This window comes from Electrophorus electricus, chromosome 25 (genome assembly GCF_013358815.1).
Source record: "Electrophorus electricus isolate fEleEle1 chromosome 25, fEleEle1.pri, whole genome shotgun sequence".
Lineage (NCBI taxonomy): Eukaryota > Metazoa > Chordata > Actinopteri > Gymnotiformes > Gymnotidae > Electrophorus > Electrophorus electricus.
Window position 1 is genome coordinate 2,548,207 of NC_049559.1, and position 21,794 is coordinate 2,570,000.

A 21,794-nucleotide genomic window follows, 5' to 3' on the forward strand; every position below is an offset into this window, starting at 1 on the left:
CAGATTAACAGAGAGGTAGTTGTAGACATCCACTCTGCAGCTCTGCTGTCCACAGCTTTCACAAAATGGAGAACAGAAATATTAAAACATTTGCACAGAAATAACTTGCTGCATCCCTTATACAGTGTGTGAGTTATCACATGCTAATATGCTTGTGTATGTTTTACTCGTAGATAACAGCTTATCTAATGTGGAGCATCAAAGCAGTAAACATGTACACTAATGCAAAGCCAGCAGAGCACGTAGAATGCTCAGTCCATGTCAGTTATGTTTTCCCAAACTCACACACTCTGGGATTTGAAAGTTATGTGATGAATAGAAGCTGAACTGGTGAGCATTTTAAATGTTCACATTTAAGTTATGTATGTTGTGAAACTTTCATGAACACTTTAAACAGAGATGTCCGGAGAAAGCGCCTGCTCTCTGTGAGAAAATGTACTTTAAACAAACACGTTAAGACTGGTTAAGACCAGTCCATTAACACAAATGAGATATGGAACAGTGATACATAATTACCTGGTGCATGTGAGCACAGACTTGATATGAAACTCAAAAGTTTTCCACAGGGCAGATGTAAGAGAAAAAAGAGGCCCTGAGTCTCTCCCTCCTCTTTCAGCTGCAGTAAGCAGAGCATCAGGAACTCATGAGCATCCTGTGGAGGACAGCACAGGAGAACATCAGAGGAGGCTTTGCTCCTGGACTTCAACAGCAGCACGGTGAGAAAAAAAAGGTGGCCGTGTGCAGTTCCTGCAGGGTACTGCGTGAGGTTCTGATGTGTTCTGAATGGCTGAGGGGGCCATTTAGCTGGACCTGTTCATAGTCCTCTTCGAATGCAGGGCAGCGGGCTGAAACACACTCAAGCAGGGCTCCCAGGAGCTGCACCTTCTGCTTTGTGCTGCGAGTGGTGAGCCGGGCCTGCTGCAGATCTGAAAAACATCTACACACAGCAACAGGGAGACCAAGTGGTTTATATCTCTGAGCATCACAGCACCTCCTTAAGCACTCATGATTAAACAGTTCATTTAGACCCATGTGAAGCCTCTGGTTCTGAACGGGTACCTGAGCATCTGGCAACTAGAAGGCTCCGTCAAGCAGGATGACTGAGCTCTGATGGGTCTCCAGAAGCAGGAGATACTCGGTAGGCACTGCAGAGTGGCGTTCATATAGCAGCTGTTCCCAATGTTGGGAAACCTAACAGGTCATCCATGTTAAAAATAGATTTAGTGCACAAGCTCAAACATCCAGGCCACTACATGTCAGTATAATGGTTGTTTCATAATGTGAAGAAGAACTGCTAAATGACTTACTGCTCATTTAACTACAATATGTTTGTATTTGTATAGGAGAAAAAGACTGAGCTTCACCTGTGTAAACTGTAAAATCATCTACTCTTAATAGGCTGTGTAGTAAAACGCAGTGTGTGTTCTCGTCTTTACCCGAGCTGCTGGATGTTGAGGTGTTCGACAGCGGAATGGGTGGGGGTGTGGCCTTGGCCCTCACCCTGACCAATCTGACGCCTCCTTTTACTCCTGAGAACGTGCAGCAGCTGTCGCAATAAATTCCGCGGCTGAACATGAGTGTCTGCCTGCATCAGAACAGCCAGAAACCTGAGAGACAGAAAAGAACGGAGAGATGAATACGGAGTGGCCAGTTATGCACAAAATGTATGTATATGTATATATACACAGCTACCAAAGCAGGAGGGGTGAAGCCAAAGACAAAGTCCAAAAATGGGGAAAAACAAGGTCATACACATTTTCAATCACAGCCAAACAAACTCCAAACTAACAAGCTCTCTCTCTCTCTCTCTCTCTCTCCTGGGAGGGGCCATTAAATACCCGACAGAGTTGGCTGGAAAACCTGGCGAGGAGCGGGGCAGAGTCTCAAACAGGGTGGAAATCCTGGCAGTTGACCCGGAACACATGCACCAAATGAACACAGCACACAACACGCACCCCCATAAGAGTGAACTTCTTAGAATTAAAAAAAACAAAACAAAACAACAACAAAACACCCAATTAGCACTGTGACAGAGCATCAGCTAGCACATTGTCAATCAAAAGGGGGTGATCAATCCCACCGGAATCGTCTTGTAGGAGGACCAAACCTGTCCCAGTCCTGCTGGCATCAACCACTAACTTAAATGATCGACTGAAATCAGGGGCGGCAAGAACAGGTGTACTAATTAATTAACTAATTAACTAACTAATTAATAGAGACTTTACAGATGCAAATACCGCTTGACAGGCTTGTGAACACAAATTTGTAAGAGGTGACAACATCAGAAAGGTTCTTACAGAAACAGCGGTAGTAGCCTGCCATACCTAAAAACGGCTAAGTTACCTTTTTGTTAGGGGAGGAGGAAAGGAACGTATGGCTTGCACTTTGGCATTTAGAGGGCACACCATAGCGTGACCAACAACTTTTCCAAGATAGGTGATCACACCTTTACCAATTTGACATTTTTCCAAATTTAGAACAATTGAAGCTTCTTGCAGTTTCCTAAAAACAGTCTCTAGTATCTGCATATGATGATCCCAAGTGTGAGTATAAACTACCAAGTCACTCAAGTAAACTTCACAGTTAGGCACATCGCCCAGTATCAAAGTTATTAGCCACTGAAAGGTGGACGGAGCATTTCGGAGACCAAAAAGCATGACAGTATATTGGAGAAATGAATCAGGTGTGGCAAAAGCAGATATTTCTGATGCACGAGGGGTGAGTGGGACCTACCAATAACCCTTCAAAAGATCAAGTTTACTAACAAAAACAGCTGACCCAATACGATCAAGGATATCTTCCACTCGGCATTAGAAACGGGTCTGGGATGGTAACAGCATTAACCTTACGATAATCTGTACAGAGACGAAAAGTACCATCACATTTTAGCACCAGCAGACATGGAGAACACCAAGAACTACAACTAGGGACAGCAAGACTATGTTCTAAAAGATATTCTGTTTCTTTTTGCATTATAGACCATTTATGGGGGTTTAGGTGGTATAGATGTCTGATGGGTGGATGGGATCCTACCTCTAATATCATGTTGTAGCACGGAAGGGCGAGTGGGGACATCAGAAAACAAAGAGGGGAATTTATCTACAAGAGCTGTGAAGTCAACAATCACGAATGGTGCACAAGCTCTTTCGAAGTTTATCAACAAACTCAAAATCAAGGGCAGAACAACCACTGTTCATACAGTATCTTAAGGGGACCTCGCGCTGATCCACCACAATGCAGGGTGTTTGGACTAAAGCCAGTAGATTTGTGCACTGTATCTCAAATGGCAAACAACAAAAAGGGCACTCCCTCATCCCAGTCCTTATCAAAATCATGACAGTATGTTTTTAACATATTCTTGAATGTCTGGTGGAACCTTTCTAGGGCTCCTTGGGACTCTGGATGGTAGGTACTAGAAACCTGATGCTGAATCTTCAGTTCGCTAACTACTTGTGCAAACAGGGTCGACATGAAATTAGAACCTTGATCTGTCTGTATGCATTTAGGTAAACCAAATGTGGTGCAAAACTTAATTAATGCTTTCACTATAGCCTTAGATTTAATGGAACGCAGGGGAATGGCCTCAGGGAACCTGGTAGTAGCACACAAGTGTTAGGAGGTAGCTATTTCTGGTGCAGGTCTTGGGCAAGGGACCAACACAATCTACTTACAATCTCTCAAAAGGCTCACCAACAACTGGTATGAGGCAAAATGGAGCAGAAGGGCTCACTTGGGTAGGTTTTTCCAATCATTTGACAAGTGTGACAAAAAATACAGTAATGAACTACGTTGCTATTTACAGAGGGCCAAAAGAAATGTGACAAAATGCTCTGTACAGTTTTCCTAACCCCTAGATGTCCAGAAAGTGGGTGTTCATGAGCCAAATACAAACCATGAGACCTAAATGGTGTCGGGACGACTATTTGGTGGACAGTCTCCCACCCTTCACTTGCAGTAGACAGAGACCAGTTCCTCATTAACACACCATCTTGAATGGAGTAGTGCTGTTGCTGAGCGTTGGTGCCTTTTTCCTTCAGCCAACTCAAAGCAGTGCGTAAGGGATTGGGCTGCCCTTTGTGTAGACATTAACACAACTCGATCTATAGGCTCTGTCAAAATGGGGCCAGACAGAATAGGCTTATCAATAGTGATACACACATTGTCAGATGCTGAGATGGTAGGCTTAAGGACAGAGGGATGACACATAAACGTGTCAGCCAATGACACAGTACACCCAAATTTGCAAGCTTGAGCACACGTTAACACACATGCAGGAAATACTGCCTGTTCAATGGCAATAATGTCATCAATAGGGCTTGAAACTACTTCAGGTAAGGGGACTACAATACCACCAGCAATGTCATTTCCTAATATAAAGAACACCCCATTTATGGGCAAAGCTGAACTAACAGCTACTTTAACCAAGCCTGTGACACTATCTGTTCTAAGGTAAATGTTATGCAGTGGGAGCCAGAGTACTCCTAGTTCAAAACCTTACACTAACCTGTCACTACCACAAAACGTCTGAGTTTAAAAAGGCGACACAGTATCCAACATAAGAGACACAGCAGCATCCGTATCCCGTAAACTTGTGATGGGCTATTTGTCTTCATCTGCCTCAAAAAGAGAAACATATGCCTCAAAAAGAAAAGGCTGAAACATAGCATCTGGGGGAAGAATCGAAGATTTATCTGTGGATACAGTGCTTACAGCACTTACCATTTGTTTTTGAGAGCAGGCATTCTTGCACTTAAGCAGGACAATTAGCTATGTGTCCACGCTCATGGCAGTAGAAGCACTCACGGGTTTCCACAGAAACAGCCGAAACAGAGGCGTCAGGTTTCGGGAGCTCACAGGAGTCCTTTTGCGAGTTGCATGACTGGGAGTTTCACTATGGGAAACAGGTGCCGTAAAAACAGTTCTGCGAGTCAGCAAAAACTCATCAGCAAGTGTAGAAGCAGCAGATAGGTTACACACTCTCTGTTCATTTAAATACATTACAATGTTCTCAGGAAGACAACTCTTGAATTCTTCAACCAGTATGAGCTCTTTAAATTGATCAATTATGGTAATGTTACAAGCAGCACACCACTTCTCTAACAAAACAGTCTTTTCCCTGGCAAATTCCACAAATGTCTGGCTGGGGTTTTTCTTTAAGCATCTGAAATTTTGTCTGTATGCCTCCAGCACTAGTTCATCTGCTTGGAGAACAGTTGCTTTCACAATGTCATAACCTAGGCTCTGCTCAAGTGTTAGGGAGGAATACACCTCTTGGACCTTACCAACTAACCTATACTGCACTAAGAGAGACCATAGTTCCTTGGGCCAATCTAAAGTCAATGCTATGCGCTCAAACACTGGGAAATATGCATCAATTTCATGTTCCCTAAAAGTAGGAACCAAGGCAATCTGTCGACTAATATCAAAACGTCCAGAGGCAGAGGCAGAGGAAGCTGGGGTAGCAGAAACCCGAGGGGAACTGGGTACTGGTGTCCCCGAAGGTACAGGGCTTACTGGTGCTGGAGAGACATCTTTCCGAGGAAGAGGTATGGGTTTTCCCAAGCCCAAACTCATCCATTTTAAGTGTCACCTCCCTTTCTGCCTCTACCTGTAGAGCCCGAAGACGTAGCAGCTCAGCCTGTTGTTCCTGTTTTTTTTAATTTCCAGCTCCAACTTCTTCAATTTCAATTCTAGTATGGGGTCAACCCTGGGAGATACCTTGGGAGAAAACTTCTGCCTTGTCCACACCATGAGCTGAACCAACAGTAACACCCAGCGACAACTCCCATTCTGGCAGAACTCCAGCCACAACAAGGGAAGACTCTACAAATCCATTTATCTCCCTCTTATTAGCAGAGTGAGGTACAACCGCGTTATACAAAGCAGCTACCAACAAAAGATCTAGTCTTTCTTTCGACAACGCTCAAACTGAGCGTCAAAAGACGGACAAATAGAAAAAGCAGACAAATCAAACATGGCAGAAATAGCACACAATAGTCAGTATAAACACACCCCACCCACAAAGAAAAAAAAAAAACACCAGCCAGAACCAAACAAACAACAACACCAGAGAGAGGGGGCACACAAAAAACCCTAAAAGGAACAGGTAAACAGAGCCAGAGGAAAAACAGAGGACGAGCCCCCACTTGTTACGACCCCACTAGATGCAGTCGTAACAATCTCACTTCTGCTTTCTTCACAGCAGGACAAATTCTCTGTGTATACAGAGAGTTTATTCCGCTGTGGAGAAAGCAGTCTAACGCTAGCTAGCTAATCTAGCTATTTAGCCCGCGAGCTAGCTAACGTAGCCGTTACGTTATGACGCTCCCTATCGTAGTCGTTACGTAAGACGTTACCTTCTACTACTCAGAGGAAGCATCAGCCCCTGTCCTGTTTGTTTTTGCTTGCACCTTCACTTTCAGGTATATGCAGAGAGTTTGTTCCGCTGTGGAGAAAGCAGTCTTTTCAAGCTACACAGACCAACACTGTTAGAGTTACAATCTGGGTTCTCTTTACGACCAGTTTCAACGTCTTTGTCGTCCGAGTCCGCAGCTTCTTTTTGATGTGAGACATTCAGTGTAGGTTTACTACCAGAGTGGATAGGTGCCACTAATTAAGATGATGCACAATTGCTCATGACTATGAATCGTTGCTGGCTTAGCTGTCTAGAGGAACTGAAAAATACAAAAATTCAATATAGGCGTTAATTTTCCACAAGTCGTTTTTTTTCAGAGGCACTTTAATGTTCGCGCGTCAAACTGCTTGTGTGGAGGTGCAGCGAGGGAGGCGGAGTGAAGCCACGTGTAGAATAAAACCTACTTGTAGAACGGATGTGTCTATGTATGTACGTTTAAAGACGTCAATATTATATTTAGACGTCTGTTATTGTATGGAGAGCCTCAAATCTGGACATATTTGCATATTCATAATAGAAAAGGAAAGGGATAATGGGTGTTCCCAACGTTTGACGGGTGTGCCAAAAAGTAAAAAGTAGCCAGAAAGTAAATACAAATATATAATTGTATTGTTTCATCATCGTGTTTACAATTGGAGCTTTGAGGAAACTTACTTAAGAAGGCATTACGTCTAAGGACAGATCTTATTGAGGCTCACAAGCAATGTAGGAGGGCAATTGGTTTTAAGATATAAATGTAAACTGAGTAGAATTTAAGAGGCAGGCATGTTTTCTACCACTGAGAATTATTGTACAAAAGCTTTGGCACAATAAAGGAAAACAACAAAAAAATTACTTTTGTAAATTACTTATCAGTCAGAATAAGAGTTTTGCCTTTCTGCAGATCTACCAGTGTAATGCAGCTAACAATTCATGAGTATGTTAAGACTACATAGGGTACGCAGCACATCCATACTGATGTGTTTACACAAACACCCCCCCCCCCCAACAAAATTTGCAGGTTACATCAGTATACAAACCAATATATAATTAATTATGACATGACAACTCCATATTACTACATTAGCGCATGATCATACTTGTCACCTCCAAAGTTTTGCTCTCAGCTGTGCTCGGAGCCTGTTCTCCCAAAATACCTCCAACATCAAGATTCTGTATGGTCAGTAATAAAAACTGTCATGTTGGGCTTGTGTGTCTTTGCAGCTTACACCTCGCTCCTCTATAGCAGTGATTAATAATTCTTGACATGTTTCTTAGTCAGCATACACAAGAGTTTTTTTATAGATTTGCCACCACCTTGCAGCTGTTCAGGGAAAATCTCATTTGTTCCGCAGTCCTTCATCAGCATGTTCTGGCTCAGACATACCATCCCGTGACTAAGTGGTGACTTAGCAACTTTCTAAAAAGATACAACTTTTCTAAAAAGAACTTTACTCGGTTAGTCTTTCACTGTTTTCAGGCTGTTAGGAGTCTGCCACCCTCTACCCTCGTGGGTCTGCCGCAGAGCTTTAACCTATTATTTATTCAATATCATTTGCTGGATACAAATGGAAACTGCAGTTTTTCACATATATTGTGAAATACAACTGTGTGCTTTTAAACGTATCAGTGGTAGAATGTCAATAATCAGTGATTTGAGTCAAGTGTACAGTTCTTTTTAATATGCAACTTTAAAAACATGCAATGCATTGTCAGTAGTTTTCCAACAACAAAGTGTTTTATAAAGAACTAAGAAATAAGTAATGATTTAAATAAGTAATGCATGGAATATGTAACAATTGAAATAAGTAATGAATATGAGGGAAACCCATGAGCTGTCCAGGTGTGTCCTGCCTTATACCATCCCTCTGGTTCAGCATCAATTGAGGAAGCACCGTGTTTCAGCTCAGCCACTTTAATAGATTCAAACACACTACATTCAGACTTATTTAGCAAAGTCCCTGACGAACGCAGACAAGCTATACATGGTTTTTGTTTCTTTTGGTTAGTTTGTTTTATTGTCAAAAAGTATTGTCATTATACTAGTACAAACTCCCTGAGCATGACAAGTTTAATTGTCTTCCAAACTTGGCTAATGAATGTTAAAGTAACATTTCTGACATAGGTGCGAGATGCAATTTGAGGAAAAAGTTAACGTTTTAAGAAAACGACTAAATTGGCGAAAAAAGACAACACATAATGAAGCACTGGGGTCGGCACCTGTGCGGTCTTAAATATTTATGAATTAATAATTAAGGAAAGCGTAATTATTTCACCTTTAGCAAACAATAAATGGTAAGGAGGCTTATTTAATTACTACTTCAATTTGATGTTCAAATAAATTATTATTTGAATATTACTCTACAAAATTTAGTGTGTATAATTTGTTAAACCAGAATATCTTGATCATTATAAATTTTGAGTTATCAAAATCAGTACTGTTGATTCAAACAACTGCAAATTCACACAGCAGCAGCTACCTCCAACAGAGTGCGGAACAAAATTGGAATACGCAAATCTATTTTCTTCCTTTAGGGAATTTTTTTTAAGATCAACATGTCAAAACAATAATGATAAAAGTTGCAGAGACAGTAATGAAAAAAGGCCAGGAGGCAGAAGTTGTTTATTTGGCCCCCTGTTATATGTTAAAATGATCACATTGAAAGTTATATTTCTTCCTGTAAATACAACTTTAAAAAAAGAAAAGAAAAAGGAGTAAGTTATCAGAAACCAGAGCAATAAGGGGGTGGGCAGTCAAGCCCTTCTAATATTACCCTCACATAAGGGTAACAAAGTGGACAGAAAAAATAATATAAAAATATTTCATAAATAAAGTAAAATAAACAAAAATCAACCTATTCATATAAGATACTTCAAATATTCTTTGTTAGGCCACAACTGTAATACTAATCAAAATTGCCTATTAATATGAATGTAGGGACTCACTGCTGTATATGTCCCTACGTGCCCCTTCTGGTGATATTGTGGAGGGTTCTATAATGTAAGTATATTAGCAAAATGACTAGAAATCTGACCAGTGAAATTGATTATTTTCGCAACGGTGGCGGGCCTATAACAAGCTGGTCCTTCTCAGCATTCTGAAAAAGAGACTATAACATTAACAGTAAAATGTCACACTGTGTACATGCTACCTCAGTCAGTTAACTTCAAATTGCAGCAACTAGCCTCCAGCATACTTTTGCTTTATTAATTATATTTGCATTAACTATATTTGCACTTACTCTTCAAATCCTCGTAGTGCTGTTGAGCTAGACTCTCCATGTCCATCACGGTATGATGGAACTCCTGCAGGACCTGATGAAAGTCGTCTGCTGATAAGGAGAACAGGCGGCAGGTCGACAGAGCGCGAACTGTGGCTAGTTGCTTTCCTCTGGTCAGGATGGCAACCTCTGTATAAAAGGACAATCCAGTTCAAAGGTTAACAGAACGCCATCATCTGTCTTAAATAACACCAGAGAGCTTCTGTGAATCTTATCGTCTTCCAGTGAATCTCAGAGTGTAATATGGCTTTCTTGTGCTAACTAACCTCCAAAATAGTCCCCATCATGCAGCTCCTTCTGAAAAGATTGTGTCTCCACAATGACCTGTCCATGCTCAATGAAGAACATGCGATCACCAGGAGCATTTTGGCGAATGACGATGTCTCCCTCTAGGAACACTTCATGTTGCAGTTTTAAAACAATGGCACTGATTAAATTTGTATCACACTTCTGAAACATGGGCACATTCTTCAGCAAGTGTGCACATAACACTGTCAGAGTTTCCTATGAAATAGAAAGAAAACACTGGTTTCTTTTTTATTTATGAGGAATAATATCAAAAAAGAAATTGATCATTGTCAGTTTTCCAAAATTAATTTCCAGTCAACGCTAATAAACACCTCTTTCAAAGATTTTGACACCAAACTGAGGGAATTCTCATGGACCCATCTTCCTTTGTAGCGTGCCCGGTAATATTCCCTGATACGAGTGCGCAGTTCTCTAGGAAGCCTTTTATAGGTCATGTAGTCTTCTATATGTTTCATCTAAAAGGTAGCACACAAGGCATGGCTTATATTTGTCAATGTGTTAAATCTGATATAACTGTAAAAACTCAGGACACAATACAATGGTGCTTCCTACTGCTGGAGATGACTTCAGCTTGAGCTAAATGCCAAGAAAGCACATGACTCCTTACAATAATAGTTTTTTTGTTTGTTTGTTTTTTGTTGACTTCAATTGGGCCAGGAGAATAATGTAGAATAATGCAGAAAGCTCAGATTTCTGCTTCATCTAATGTCACAACCATTCACACATCATCGCAGCTTTCTAATTGCTGGGTCTTACAAAGAACCAGAATGATGAAATTGGGTAAAAGTAATTTTATGAAATTAAAATTGCTATGTAATTCAACTTTTTTTTGGATGTTGTAGATACAGAAGTACCTTTTTCTTGAAAGTGGTTTCTGATCCATCGGTGTCAATCATCATTGTTAGCACACTGGAAAATATCATAATATGCATAACAATTCCAGACAACATACTAGTCATGACAACCCACATCTCCAGCTCATCTGGAGAAAAAGAAAAAAAAAGAAATAAAGTTCTAACATTCATTCTCTATCTGTTAAGTCTTTATACAAGTACACTTTGGAGCAGCTGGTACAAGGTAGACACGAGTATCTTCCTCTAAAAACAGCAGAAGTCAGCTCTGTGCACAATACTGCATTTAGTAGCTAACAAACTAGTTTTCTAAGGGCTTGTTAGCAAACACAAAAAACTGATGTTGGGTCTCTAAATTACAAATGATCTATGATTGATACTCAAAATCAGCCCAGTCAAACAGAAAACTGAGTTTGTGATGCTGACATACCTGTGGGTGGGTCATTGGATCCATAGGAAATCTTGACCATGTGAGATACAGCTCGAAACATGCTAAATAAGTATTTTTCCGCAAATGTACCATTCTGTAAAGTATAAAAGATCATTTTTCATACGGAATTTGCACACACAACCTCTTAGATCCTGTCCTAAACAGGAAAAACATGTATTCCTCCATTCCCAGTCAAGAAGAGGTGACTCTTTCATTACTGAATACAAATTTTGTAGATCACAGTTCAGAAGTGGAAGCTCACCACAACGTTCTCTTTTACAGTCCAGCAGTCTGATGTAAATCCTTGTAGCATTGGAATGAAGTACTGAATACAGCCATTCCAGTGACATAGCAAAACCATCAGTATGAATAAAAATACAATTCTGAAAAAAAACTGAAGATTTTTATCCCAATCCTGTAAAGAGACCAGAGATATAAGACACGTGATAACATTAAACGAATAAAACGTTTAAAACACTGGGTCTGATTTAAACTGCACTAAGAATCAGCAATAAATGCTAACTAAATCCTCCAGGATCTTAATCTCTACATTATTATTAGGACATTTTCACTAAGTAAGAGATTGAAGTAAAAACTGACTGACTTTTCATAATCATGTAATGTAATTGATTGGTTGAATGGTGTTTCATGCTAACAAATAGAAGAAAAGATTAGTGTGACTCACCCGCTGCAAATAACGAAAAAATCTTACCAGCCTTGACATACGCAGTACACGAATCAGACTTAATACTCTGGCAAACATCAGCACCTTTATCATCTTTCCACTTAGTATTTCAGCTGTGTTGCTACCATGGAAAAATACATCCTGAGGAGAGTTAAAGATTTGTACATGGAAACTCATTGTACATTTCACACACACACACACACACACACACATACACATACACACATAGAGTCCTAGGTCAGCCATGGAAGTGGCTGATAAGCAAACAGGACACAGTCAGATCGAGAGATGCCCAGCCAAGCTAGGTTAGTGAGAGCGAGAGAACGAGAGATACATTGCCAGTTCTACAGTTCTGCTTTATTCTCTCACTGAATTTTAAATACTGACTCCTGCTTTGACATGAGGGGGAGACAGGGCCCCTGTGTAATTTTTGGAGCCCTACTCAACAAAATAACAACTTGCGTAGTGTTCACAGAAGGCCGACCAGCTCTGACAGCACTATACAAAAGCCTTAGGAACCAGAGAAAAAAACTGTTTAAAGCTATTCATGAGGGAAGTAAGCATTTTTCTTAAACCAAAAGGTGGCAAAGTGGCTCCATGGTAAATTCTTCCAAGCTTCTGACTGTGGCACATAAAAACATTCTTGTTAATTTTTATTGTATTAACGTTTATTTGCACTAATGTACTATTGTAACATTTACTATATACAACGCTCAGCAGTTGTGAGATGTTAAGAAAAATAAATACTCTTCTTATTCTTACCACTAGAGCAATGACCAAGTCAATGGAGAACGCAGACAGAATGTCTGGTATAAACCAGGTCTTGAGGTATTCATTCCTTATTGCTTTCAGGTCAAGGATAACGATCTACAGAGAGATGAAAATGTATATATTTCAAGCAAATTAGCTTAAAAAAATGTCTGCAAGCTGGACTTGTAAGAGCCAATAAACTTAAACTTCAATAAACTTAAGACCTGCAATATCTGCAATACTGCAATTACTACAGATGCTGCATGGAATACGTATCTAGTTCAACACTGGAGAAGCATTTATAGAATATACAGACAGGTTCATAGCCTTATACAACCGTTTTAAAACAAATATTTCCAATTTACTCTGTTTCAGTATGTTGTGTGTCTGCCATTTCAAATCACTGGGATGTATGGGTGTCTTCTTCATTTCCCCCCCCAACATGCCTAGCAGACAGCTCTTCGTGGAGGAGATGTCTCCCCAAGTCAAGCTCTTTGGGTCTCACTAGAAAATTCATGGATTACTCCCAACATACAAGTTACACAACCTTGGGGTAACTATCATTCCAGTTGATGCATTTACTATCTCCCCATTAATGTTTAAATATTTTCATATGTGTTGAGTGTTTGAGTCACAAAATGCTATTTCACATCCCCTTGCCAGGTCCCCACAGGTTGAAAACTGCATCATTGAGAAAATTCAGTCATTTCTCGACACAGGAGTCACTCAGGTAGGTTAATGAAAATTTTACCTTCATGTCTTCAATTCAGGTTTTTAAAATTATTTTCTTAACCGTTTTTTTGTTGGGGTTTTTTTTTTTTGTGTGTACCTGAATTATTTTTAACAGCAATTTGGCTACCTAAATTTTTAAACTAAAATTTCAAAACTTGAATTTCAAATATCTAAAATTTTGCAAGTACAATTTTCAATAACACCACATTTCACATTCCTTTCAAGAACCATGATTTTTGGTTCAGGTTCTGGTGACACTGATTTAACTCCATAAAAAAGCTTTTAGTAAAAAGCCTGCAATCCTGGAAAAGTGTGACAAATAGATGTAATCAAGATTAACCTGTGCCAGTGGTATGGAAATAGAGATCACAGTGAAACATGTTGACCTTTTCATTTAGTGTTTGCAGATGGCAGTAGCATGAAGGGGCTACCCAGATCCCCCAAATTTCACTACACAGTACTTCCCCTCACAAAAATAAAAGTAAAATGCATCTGATTGCCTGTCATTCATCTGACTGGAATTCTCAGCACGCATCTCATTTACACTGATCGTCTAGTAATATGGGTCACAGTCTAAATTAAACTAAAGATGTCCGTTTTATTTAAAATTACAAAATGAGAACATTACTTTGGTCCACCATAACGTGGAGAATTTGTTTTTAAATTTGATTCTTATCAATTTATGAAATATATATAAATGTCTTCAGATTAAAGCAAATACAAATGCAACCAATTTCCAGGCATATTAGTATATTAGTATTAGTTTTCCTCTATTTTACGACATCAGTTATCATTTTCAAATAATCTTTTAGCATAATATTATTTAAAATAACTACTAGAAGATATCAGTGCCAACTATCGACAGAATATTTATTTCGCAAGAAGACTGAAGAGGTGAAAGTTACTTACCTCACTGTCCTCTGTGAGAATGCCTGTCCAAAAATTAAGGCCAACATCAATTATAAACAGGATGTCAGAAAATAAATTAAAGGCCAACCAGTCATTACTAATGGAGCTAAATGCTTCTGCAGCGAATGCCATCTCCAGTGGAACTGTCACAAGGCTCACAAATGTCAACAGGACCATAAACAGGACATAGTAGTGCCTGAGAAGAGAGTGAAAATTAAATTCAACAGAATTACCAAGCTCTTATTTACAGACAAGTATTTGGCAATGGATATTTATGTTCTAACTTTGCACTACAGTGGCTTTTCACACTGGATGAACTGTGTAGGAACTGTTTAGTTGTGTAGGCCCTATGCATGCTCAGGACGGCTTGGCTTATTGACTTGCATTGGAAGTCTGTTACATATATGTAAGGAGACATGAATGGAAGTAAAGGCAATAGGAGATATGGCCAAAATACAAGGACATGAACTCTTTGTGGCATCATTAAGAAGATTGGCCAGTGGTAGCTCAGTGGTGAATGTACTCCACTAGTAATCAGAAGGTTGCCAGTTCAACTCTGTAATCTTTAACCTATATGCTTCTGCTGGCCACAGGTAGGTGTGAGTAAATATATCTCATTTCACCAGTATGAGATGACATGATATATGTCCCTAGACACCGACCACCCCACCCTTGCATTTTTAACTGCCTAGAAGATATAAAGTCTTGGATGGAAGTCGCTGTCCTGTTTGTTTTTGACGATCACATTCCTTTTTTAACAGCGCCTTCACTTCCAAATATCCTCAGAGAGAGTTTATTTAGTCGTGGAAGATGCAGACTTTTAAACTCGCACCAACGTGCCTTCTCACAGTCCTTCTCTTCTTGGGCAGTTTCAGCATCTTTATCAGCACAATTCGCTTTGTCTTTTCGATGTGGACGTTTCAATATTTGTTCCCCGTCGGACTGAACGGGTGTCACTAAATCGGGTGTTACAGAATTCTTCATCATTGTGGACTGTTGGCTGGCCTAGCTAGCTAGGTTAGCTAAATACATACTATCTTGTATGAAAAGTCCAAACGTTCAAAAAAATACTTTAATTCGTTAATTTTCAAAACGTCATCGGAACTAGCATAATGGTCGCGAGTCAGATGAGGTGGGGGAGGGGCTGGTAAATGGCGCCATCCTTCAGAGGCACCTGGAGATAGTCTGTGGTCCGAGGTGTCCATAGTTCTGTTTTAGGTGAGGAATATAGCCAACGTACATCAATAGTTCTTACATCAGTAGGTATGGTTTCAAAAATGTGTATTTTCAGGGAAAATACTCTTAATATTGAGTCTCCTGGTTGTAATATCTGGGACTACAGTCATTCATTTCATACACTTTCACCGAGCTCAGCGTAATCACTTCACTTCTTTAGACCTGCACACTGAAGCTCTCAACCACGTGTTTGGCCATTAGTGCAGCTACTGTGGGCTGAACTTAGAGGAGGTCTGTAGCCTTTGCCTCTTTGCCCTTTGACCAGTTATGTGGTCATTTTTAAACCACTTCGCCCTTACTTGTCCAAATAGTACTACATATCACATACTGTGATAGATCAAGAAAGGCATAATCGCAAAGGATGTTATCGTAGACAAAGGAATTTGTTTAGTTTTCTGCCTCGATCATTAATAAAAACAAACATAAACAGACGGTCATTATCTACTCATTTTTCTATCATTAAAAATATTGCATAACAACTGAAAAATTAAAAACAGAAACTGCAGTTAGATTTGATAGTTACTAACCCTAACCCTAACCCTAACCCTAGCTAGCTAGGTTAGCTACATCGGTAGTTCTTATATCAGTAGATCTTACATCAGTAGGTCATAAATAAGTTCTTAAATCAGTAGGTCATAAATCAGTAGTTACATCAATAGTTCTAAAATCAGTAAGTCTTACATCATTAGGTCTTACATCACTAGATTATAAATCAGTAGTTCTTAAATCAGTAGGTCTTAAATTCCATCCAAATGTAGTCTCAGAGGCATGGACTGTAGATACAGTCTGTGGTCTGAGGTGTCAATAGTTGTTTTAGGTGGAGGAATATAGGGAACTTACATCAGCAAGTCTTAAATCAGTTGTTCTTAAATCAGTAGTTCTAAAATCAGTAGTTCTAAAATCAGTAGTTCTTACATCAGTAGTTCTTACATCAGTAGGTCTTAAATCAGTAGGTCATAATCAATAGTTCTTAAATCAGTAGGTCTTACATCAGTAGGTCATAATCAGTAATTCTTAAATCAGTAGGTCTTAAATCAGTAGTTCTTACATCAGTAGGTCTGAAATCAGTAGGTCATAATCAGTAGGTCTTACATCAGTAGGTCATAATCAGTAATTCTTAAATCGGTAGGTCTTAAATCAGTAGTTCTAAAATCAGTAGTTCTTAAATAAGTAGTTCTTACATCAGCAGGTCTTAAATCAGTAGGTCATAATCAGTAGTTTTTAAATCAGTAGGTCTTACATCAGTAGGTCATAATCAGTAGTTCTTAAATCAGTAGCTCTTAAATCAGTAGTTGTTAAATCAGTAGTTCTTACATCAGTAGGTCTCAAATCAGTGTTAGATACTGGAGCCTTTCTGTCTTCAGGCACCCAACACTGACACCCTATCAGCCATGACATGGCGGCTTGACCGCGAGCTGGTGACCCGAGGTCATCCACTCCCTCTTCTTGTCTCCTTTACCCCTCCCTTTCTCTTTTTCTCTCTCCCTGTCTCTCTTTAAGCACAGGAGTGGCTCATGGCGGGCACGGGAACAGCTAGTGGCTCGTTCATGCAGAGAACATCTAATCTTTACTAACTGAAGCCAAGTGAAAAATTAAAACAGAAACTCTTACGAAATAGGAACAGAAATTCCCAATTTTCGCCTGTAGGGGGCGCGGTTGAGGTAATGGGGGGGGGGGGGGGTATGCGGAAAGTCTTTCCATTTCACAACACTGTGGAAACGTGGGTCGCAACAGTAGCAGACGCTCTTAACGTCGTGTCAGAAATGTCGTCTTTACGAGAAGAGCGCACAAGAACGCTACCACGTCGTACTTGCTAGTGGGAAACCGGGATTTGTCGATAAGCCTTTCCGAGTTGTGGCGTGTCAATAACAAGACGTCGTGTGTGTGCGCTGCTCGGACGCTAGGGCGGTAGTTTGGCGTGTTAACTGCAGGTCGTATACATTTAGTGCACAACTTGCGCGCATGTTGATGAGAAATAGCAACAAAACCGATTAGAAGTAATTATTAAACGCCCTCTTTTTTGATGCTACAAAAGAAAAGTAAAACCAAAAGGCGTTTTCTCACGGTGTCCCTTTTCCCCTAACCCCCCCCCCCCCCCCCCCCCCCGACCACATACCACATCGTAATTACGACTCCCGAACTAGTGAGTAGAAGTTTCTGAGGACTAAAAGGTGATCGGCACTGTTAACTGAACAAGTCGGAGGTCTGTTTGGATTGTAGCAGGTGAGTAATGACTAGACTGAGCAAAGGCACAATTTCCTCGTGTTGGTTTGTTGGCTGAGGTATGTAACTGGGTGTGGACAATCGCGAGTTTATTGGCCGTTTATGTGATAGTTACGACTCGATCTCAGTCATTAAATGTCACCGCAGAAATCTGTATATGGTGTCATATATTGTCCATAATCGCAACGCTGAGTTTCCTCTTCTTGGTAGTCAGGCTATCTGCGCTTTAAATGTGATGCGCATATATGCGTGATTTTACGGTATTTCACTCCTCTCCACAAACTAACACCCCCTAAGCAAAGAGAAACAGACTTTTTTTTGAAGAGCTTTGATGTAAACACGCACTTTTACTACATTTATAAATACAAAATACAGTTTACTTGATTGAGCTAGTTTATTTGCATCATTACATTATACACAATTAGTAATAAACTGCTTAAACATTGTGCAAAATGGATTTTCTATATAATGTTTCTCAGAAGTTTATTATAGAGCTTGATAGCCAGCTAAAACAAGGGTTATCACTCTTGAAATGTTGCGAATATGCAGGGCAGGAGGAACCGCCAAGAACAATATGTAACCATACTTTCTCTGAATTAAATTGACATTTAAACATCATTGTTATAAACATAAACATCATACATGGACTTTAATAGGACTTCTTTTCTCATTTTCTTATGCAGTCATGACTGTGTTCAAAGACTGCTCCATAGTAGTGGACCTGAAGAATGTACCTTTTAAGGAGAAGCGGAGGCTAGTGTCTGGTATATTAGACAATGGAGGAAACATATCTTATGTAGTCACCCAGAAGGTAAAGAATTTTTTCTTCTTTTAATGTTTAAAAAAAAAAAAAATTCTCAGTTATGTACTTGTCCACTGTCACCAATTAAGAAAAGTGTAAAAGCTGTGTGGCACATTTTGAAGTAGGTTAAAAAGACATTTAAAAAGACATTTAGTCCCCTCAAAGAGAAGGAAATTTATGTAATTATGTTTTTATTAGAACATTTGTTGCATATCCCAGATGCACTACTCCGAACTCACACAATCCTGTCATAGAACTACAGCACCCGTGGAGAAAATGAACTCGGTTTGAGGTCTGTTGAGTGCTTTTTTTTCTCCCCAGTGCTCTTTTGTGGTGGCCAGCAGCCTGGAGACCCTGAGCTGTAGCAGGCAGAGGGCATCCCAGAAGCACCAGATCCCCGTGGTCGGCGTGCAGTATGTGTGGACTTGCTTGGAAAAGGGGCAGCTTCTTCCTGTGAAGGAGCACGTCTTACAGCCTCAGGCCTCTGACTCCAGACCCAAACCCTCCCCACGCCCAGGTATTACAGCCTCAACGGGCTGTCCTTGTGCACACAGTACACTGCTGCAAATCTGTTAAAAGCATTCCGGCATTTTTGACATTTTAAAAAGATGATGGACAGGACAGTGAGTGGGCGGATGCTTAAAAGATTACACATGGTAGTCTGAAACTGTCAAAGTGGATCTGTGATGATGAGCTACTGGTAGTTGTGCATGGCTTAATGTTTGCGTTCCTGGTTCTGAGGGCTGAGACGTATTCAGAGGGGAGGTCAAAAGGTTTTGTTGGGAATGTGAGATTGATGGTTTGTTTTGAAATGGTACACGTCATGAGCACTGTTGTGTTGCTCCCAAAGGGCAGAAGGTGTCACAAGTTCACCCAGAGCTCCCGGACAGGAAGGAAGACACATACCTGGAAGAGCTCAGGTGAGATCACCTTTGTGAGGTTCAGACTGACGGCCTGTTGTGCATACGGTTATGTGTGTGTCTTGCTTCTTGTACCTTGCCTAACCAAGGCTGTACTAACCCTGCCATGCAGGTTAAATAAGGGAAATGAAGACAACACACCAGAGTTTCCTTCACATTTCCAAGTTGCCAAATACTCCTTTTTTCTCAAGGTAAGTTTATTACATGAAACAGTGCTTTCCTTAAACGTACAAAACAATCAGTATACTCGCTATAAGCATGAATATATAATCAGCATACCAACACACGCTCCCATGTGTCTGTTGTCATGGTTTGCATGTGTGTATCTAGCACTGTATGTTTTATCGCAGGCTGTAGTCGAGACCTGGGCAGTGGTGGAGCTCCAGAGTGCCAGAGGAGAGGGAGAACAGCAGTACCGCGTCACGAGCGCCATCATGCGTGAGGTGAAGTCATGTGCACCCAAAGGCTCCTTTAAACAGTAGTAACCAGTGAGAATTACTGAACCGACGATGAATGAACGGTGGGCGGGTCCTGACGCCGATGCCCCACCCCCTCTCGCTCCTGCTATAGGTGTCCGTGGTACAGGACCAGCAGGTGCACTGCTGTAGCTCTGAGGACGCTCTGGAGGCGTACGTGCAGTTCAACACAGAGCTGCAGTCCCAGGGCTTTACGCAGACAGAGTCGCTCCCCTCCGAGGCCGAGGCGCTGGCCTCACACACTCTGCAGCAGGTTGGGCCGACGCAGTGCACACACTCTACCTTACTGCTTCATTTAGCACACACCAGTGGGTTTTGTCATTTTCTGGCAAATGCTGGGAAGATGTATGTGGAGACGGCTTTGGTAAACAGGACTCTTGAAGGCTTAGTAACTGTTTTGAGGACCATGGTTATGTTTTTAGGATATTATTTATTTATGAATTGGTCTCACGGTGCTTACACAGCTGTAGACTAAACCGTCCTGCTTGAGGCTAGATTGCAATTTCATCTACTTTCAAGATGAGCTATATCAACTAAGTGGGTTGATGTCACCCAGCTTACAGTCGTCTAATTTGGGTCCTAAACATGATCATTGTGCAGACAGGGTAGAGTGTAGTATATGACCCTGATTAATTCCCTTTGCCAGTGCATGTTGTGTTCTCTGGACGATAAGATTCAGCGTTATTCAGACCAAAACCAGACCAAGCCCAAGTATGATCATAGCCAGTTCCACACACCTACTGTGGTGTAATGTTTGTGTGTGATTGACAGCTGCTGCTGGAGGAGCGGCTGAGCTGCTGCGACGTCTCACAGGACGTGGGCGTCTTCTTGGAGCTCATCTGGACGGAGGCCCTCGGGTCACTCGCCAGCCTCCTCACTGTCCCTGTTACAAGCCTCAGCCTCAATGACGTAAGGCGGTGATGACATAAGAGTATGATGCAGTAGACCTTATACAGACAGGAAATTAATGTTGGGTATGTAAGTGTGTGATGTAAAAGTGTGATATGTAGGTGGGTGGCTGGCTGGGTCTGCATGCATAACCTGTGTGTGTGTGTGTGTGTGTGTGTGTGTGTGTGTGTGTCTATCCACAACCAGTCTATGCTGTGTGTGTGTCTGCATGTATACATTTACAAACAGCACTTCCAGGACATGGGCAGGAGCTGATGAAAGGGGTGTTTAAGTTTGAGAAGTTTCATAGGTGCGGGGAAAAGATATTTTTAAGGTTAGATTTGAATATAGACAGAGTTGCAGAGTGTTGGACCAGAGTGGGAAGAGAGTTCCAGAGTGGAGGAGCACATCTAGAAAAAGCACGATCATCATCGGCGTGTAGGCTGGATAAACAGTACGCAGCCCACCTAAGGAAGATCTGAGAGTGTGAGTGGATTTGTGAGGAAGGAGAAGATCAGACAGGTGTGAAGGAATGAGGTTATTTAGGGCTTTGTAAGTGAGTAGCAGGATTTTAAGCTGAATATGGTATTTTACAGGGAAACCTTGGAGGTGTTGGTGACAGAGAGTGTGGGTATGGGAACGTATGGGGTATGTGTGTGTGGCTGTGTGTGGGAGAGTGGCTGTGTGTGAGCATGTGTGTGGGAGAGGCTGTGTGTGTGGCTGAGAGTGTGTGGGTGCGTATGGGGTATGTGTGTGTGGCTGTGTGTGGGAGAGTGGCTGTGTGTGTGGCTGTGTGTGAGCGTGTGTGTGGGAGAGTGGCTGTGTGTGTGGCTGAGAGTGTGTGTGGGTGCGTATGGGGTGTGTGTGTGTGGCTGTGTGTGTGTGTACAGGTGAGCAGGGTGGAGGGG

General features: G+C 41.1%; 2 protein-coding genes and 1 long non-coding RNA gene across 12 annotated transcripts in view; 1 reads left to right on the forward strand and 2 right to left on the reverse strand.

Moving 5' to 3' along the window:
- Positions 1-1,497: 1,497 nt before the first annotated feature.
- LOC118240787 (potassium/sodium hyperpolarization-activated cyclic nucleotide-gated channel 1-like) lies at positions 1,498-16,975 on the reverse strand. Of its 4 annotated transcripts, none has more exons than XM_035522914.1 (11): positions 16,892-16,975; positions 14,342-14,537; positions 12,713-12,817; positions 11,951-12,091; positions 11,528-11,680; positions 11,266-11,359; positions 10,839-10,966; positions 10,296-10,439; positions 9,942-10,179; positions 9,637-9,804; positions 1,498-1,607 (listed from the first exon to the last, which is right to left on the reverse strand). In XM_035522914.1, coding segments are annotated over exons 1-11 (1,386 nt in total). In that variant the 5' UTR covers positions 16,894-16,975; the 3' UTR covers positions 1,498-1,590. The 4 variants fall into 4 exon arrangements, with proteins under 4 accessions (XP_035378807.1, XP_035378805.1, XP_035378804.1 ...); XM_035522912.1 differs by lacking the exon at positions 1,498-1,607 and adding an exon at positions 8,075-8,307 and having other exon boundaries at positions 11,978-12,091; XM_035522911.1 differs by lacking the exon at positions 1,498-1,607 and adding an exon at positions 8,075-8,307.
- On the reverse strand, positions 3,981-6,296 carry LOC118240789. 2 transcript variants are annotated; one of them, XR_004775621.1, is made up of 4 exons: positions 5,002-6,296; positions 4,720-4,891; positions 4,505-4,613; positions 3,981-4,109 (listed from the first exon to the last, which is right to left on the reverse strand). It is a non-coding gene; the product is annotated as an uncharacterized LOC118240789 (long non-coding RNA). The 2 variants fall into 2 exon arrangements; XR_004775620.1 differs by lacking the exon at positions 4,505-4,613.
- A 693-nt stretch (positions 16,976-17,668) lies between the features above and the next one.
- parp4 (poly (ADP-ribose) polymerase family, member 4) overlaps positions 17,669-21,794 on the forward strand; it is a 21,956-nt gene continuing 17,830 nt past the window's right edge. For all 6 annotated transcript variants that reach the window (XM_035522905.1, XM_035522908.1, XM_035522904.1 and 3 more), the window contains exons 1-8: positions 17,669-17,800; positions 18,484-18,611; positions 18,924-19,119; positions 19,453-19,522; positions 19,635-19,713; positions 19,873-19,965; positions 20,093-20,251; positions 20,770-20,907. In XM_035522905.1, the coding sequence (XP_035378798.1) occupies positions 18,486-18,611; positions 18,924-19,119; positions 19,453-19,522; positions 19,635-19,713; positions 19,873-19,965; positions 20,093-20,251; positions 20,770-20,907 (861 nt within the window). In that variant the 5' untranslated portion in view covers positions 17,669-17,800; positions 18,484-18,485. The remainder of the gene's footprint in view (positions 17,801-18,483; positions 18,612-18,923; positions 19,120-19,452; positions 19,523-19,634; positions 19,714-19,872; positions 19,966-20,092; positions 20,252-20,769; positions 20,908-21,794) is intronic.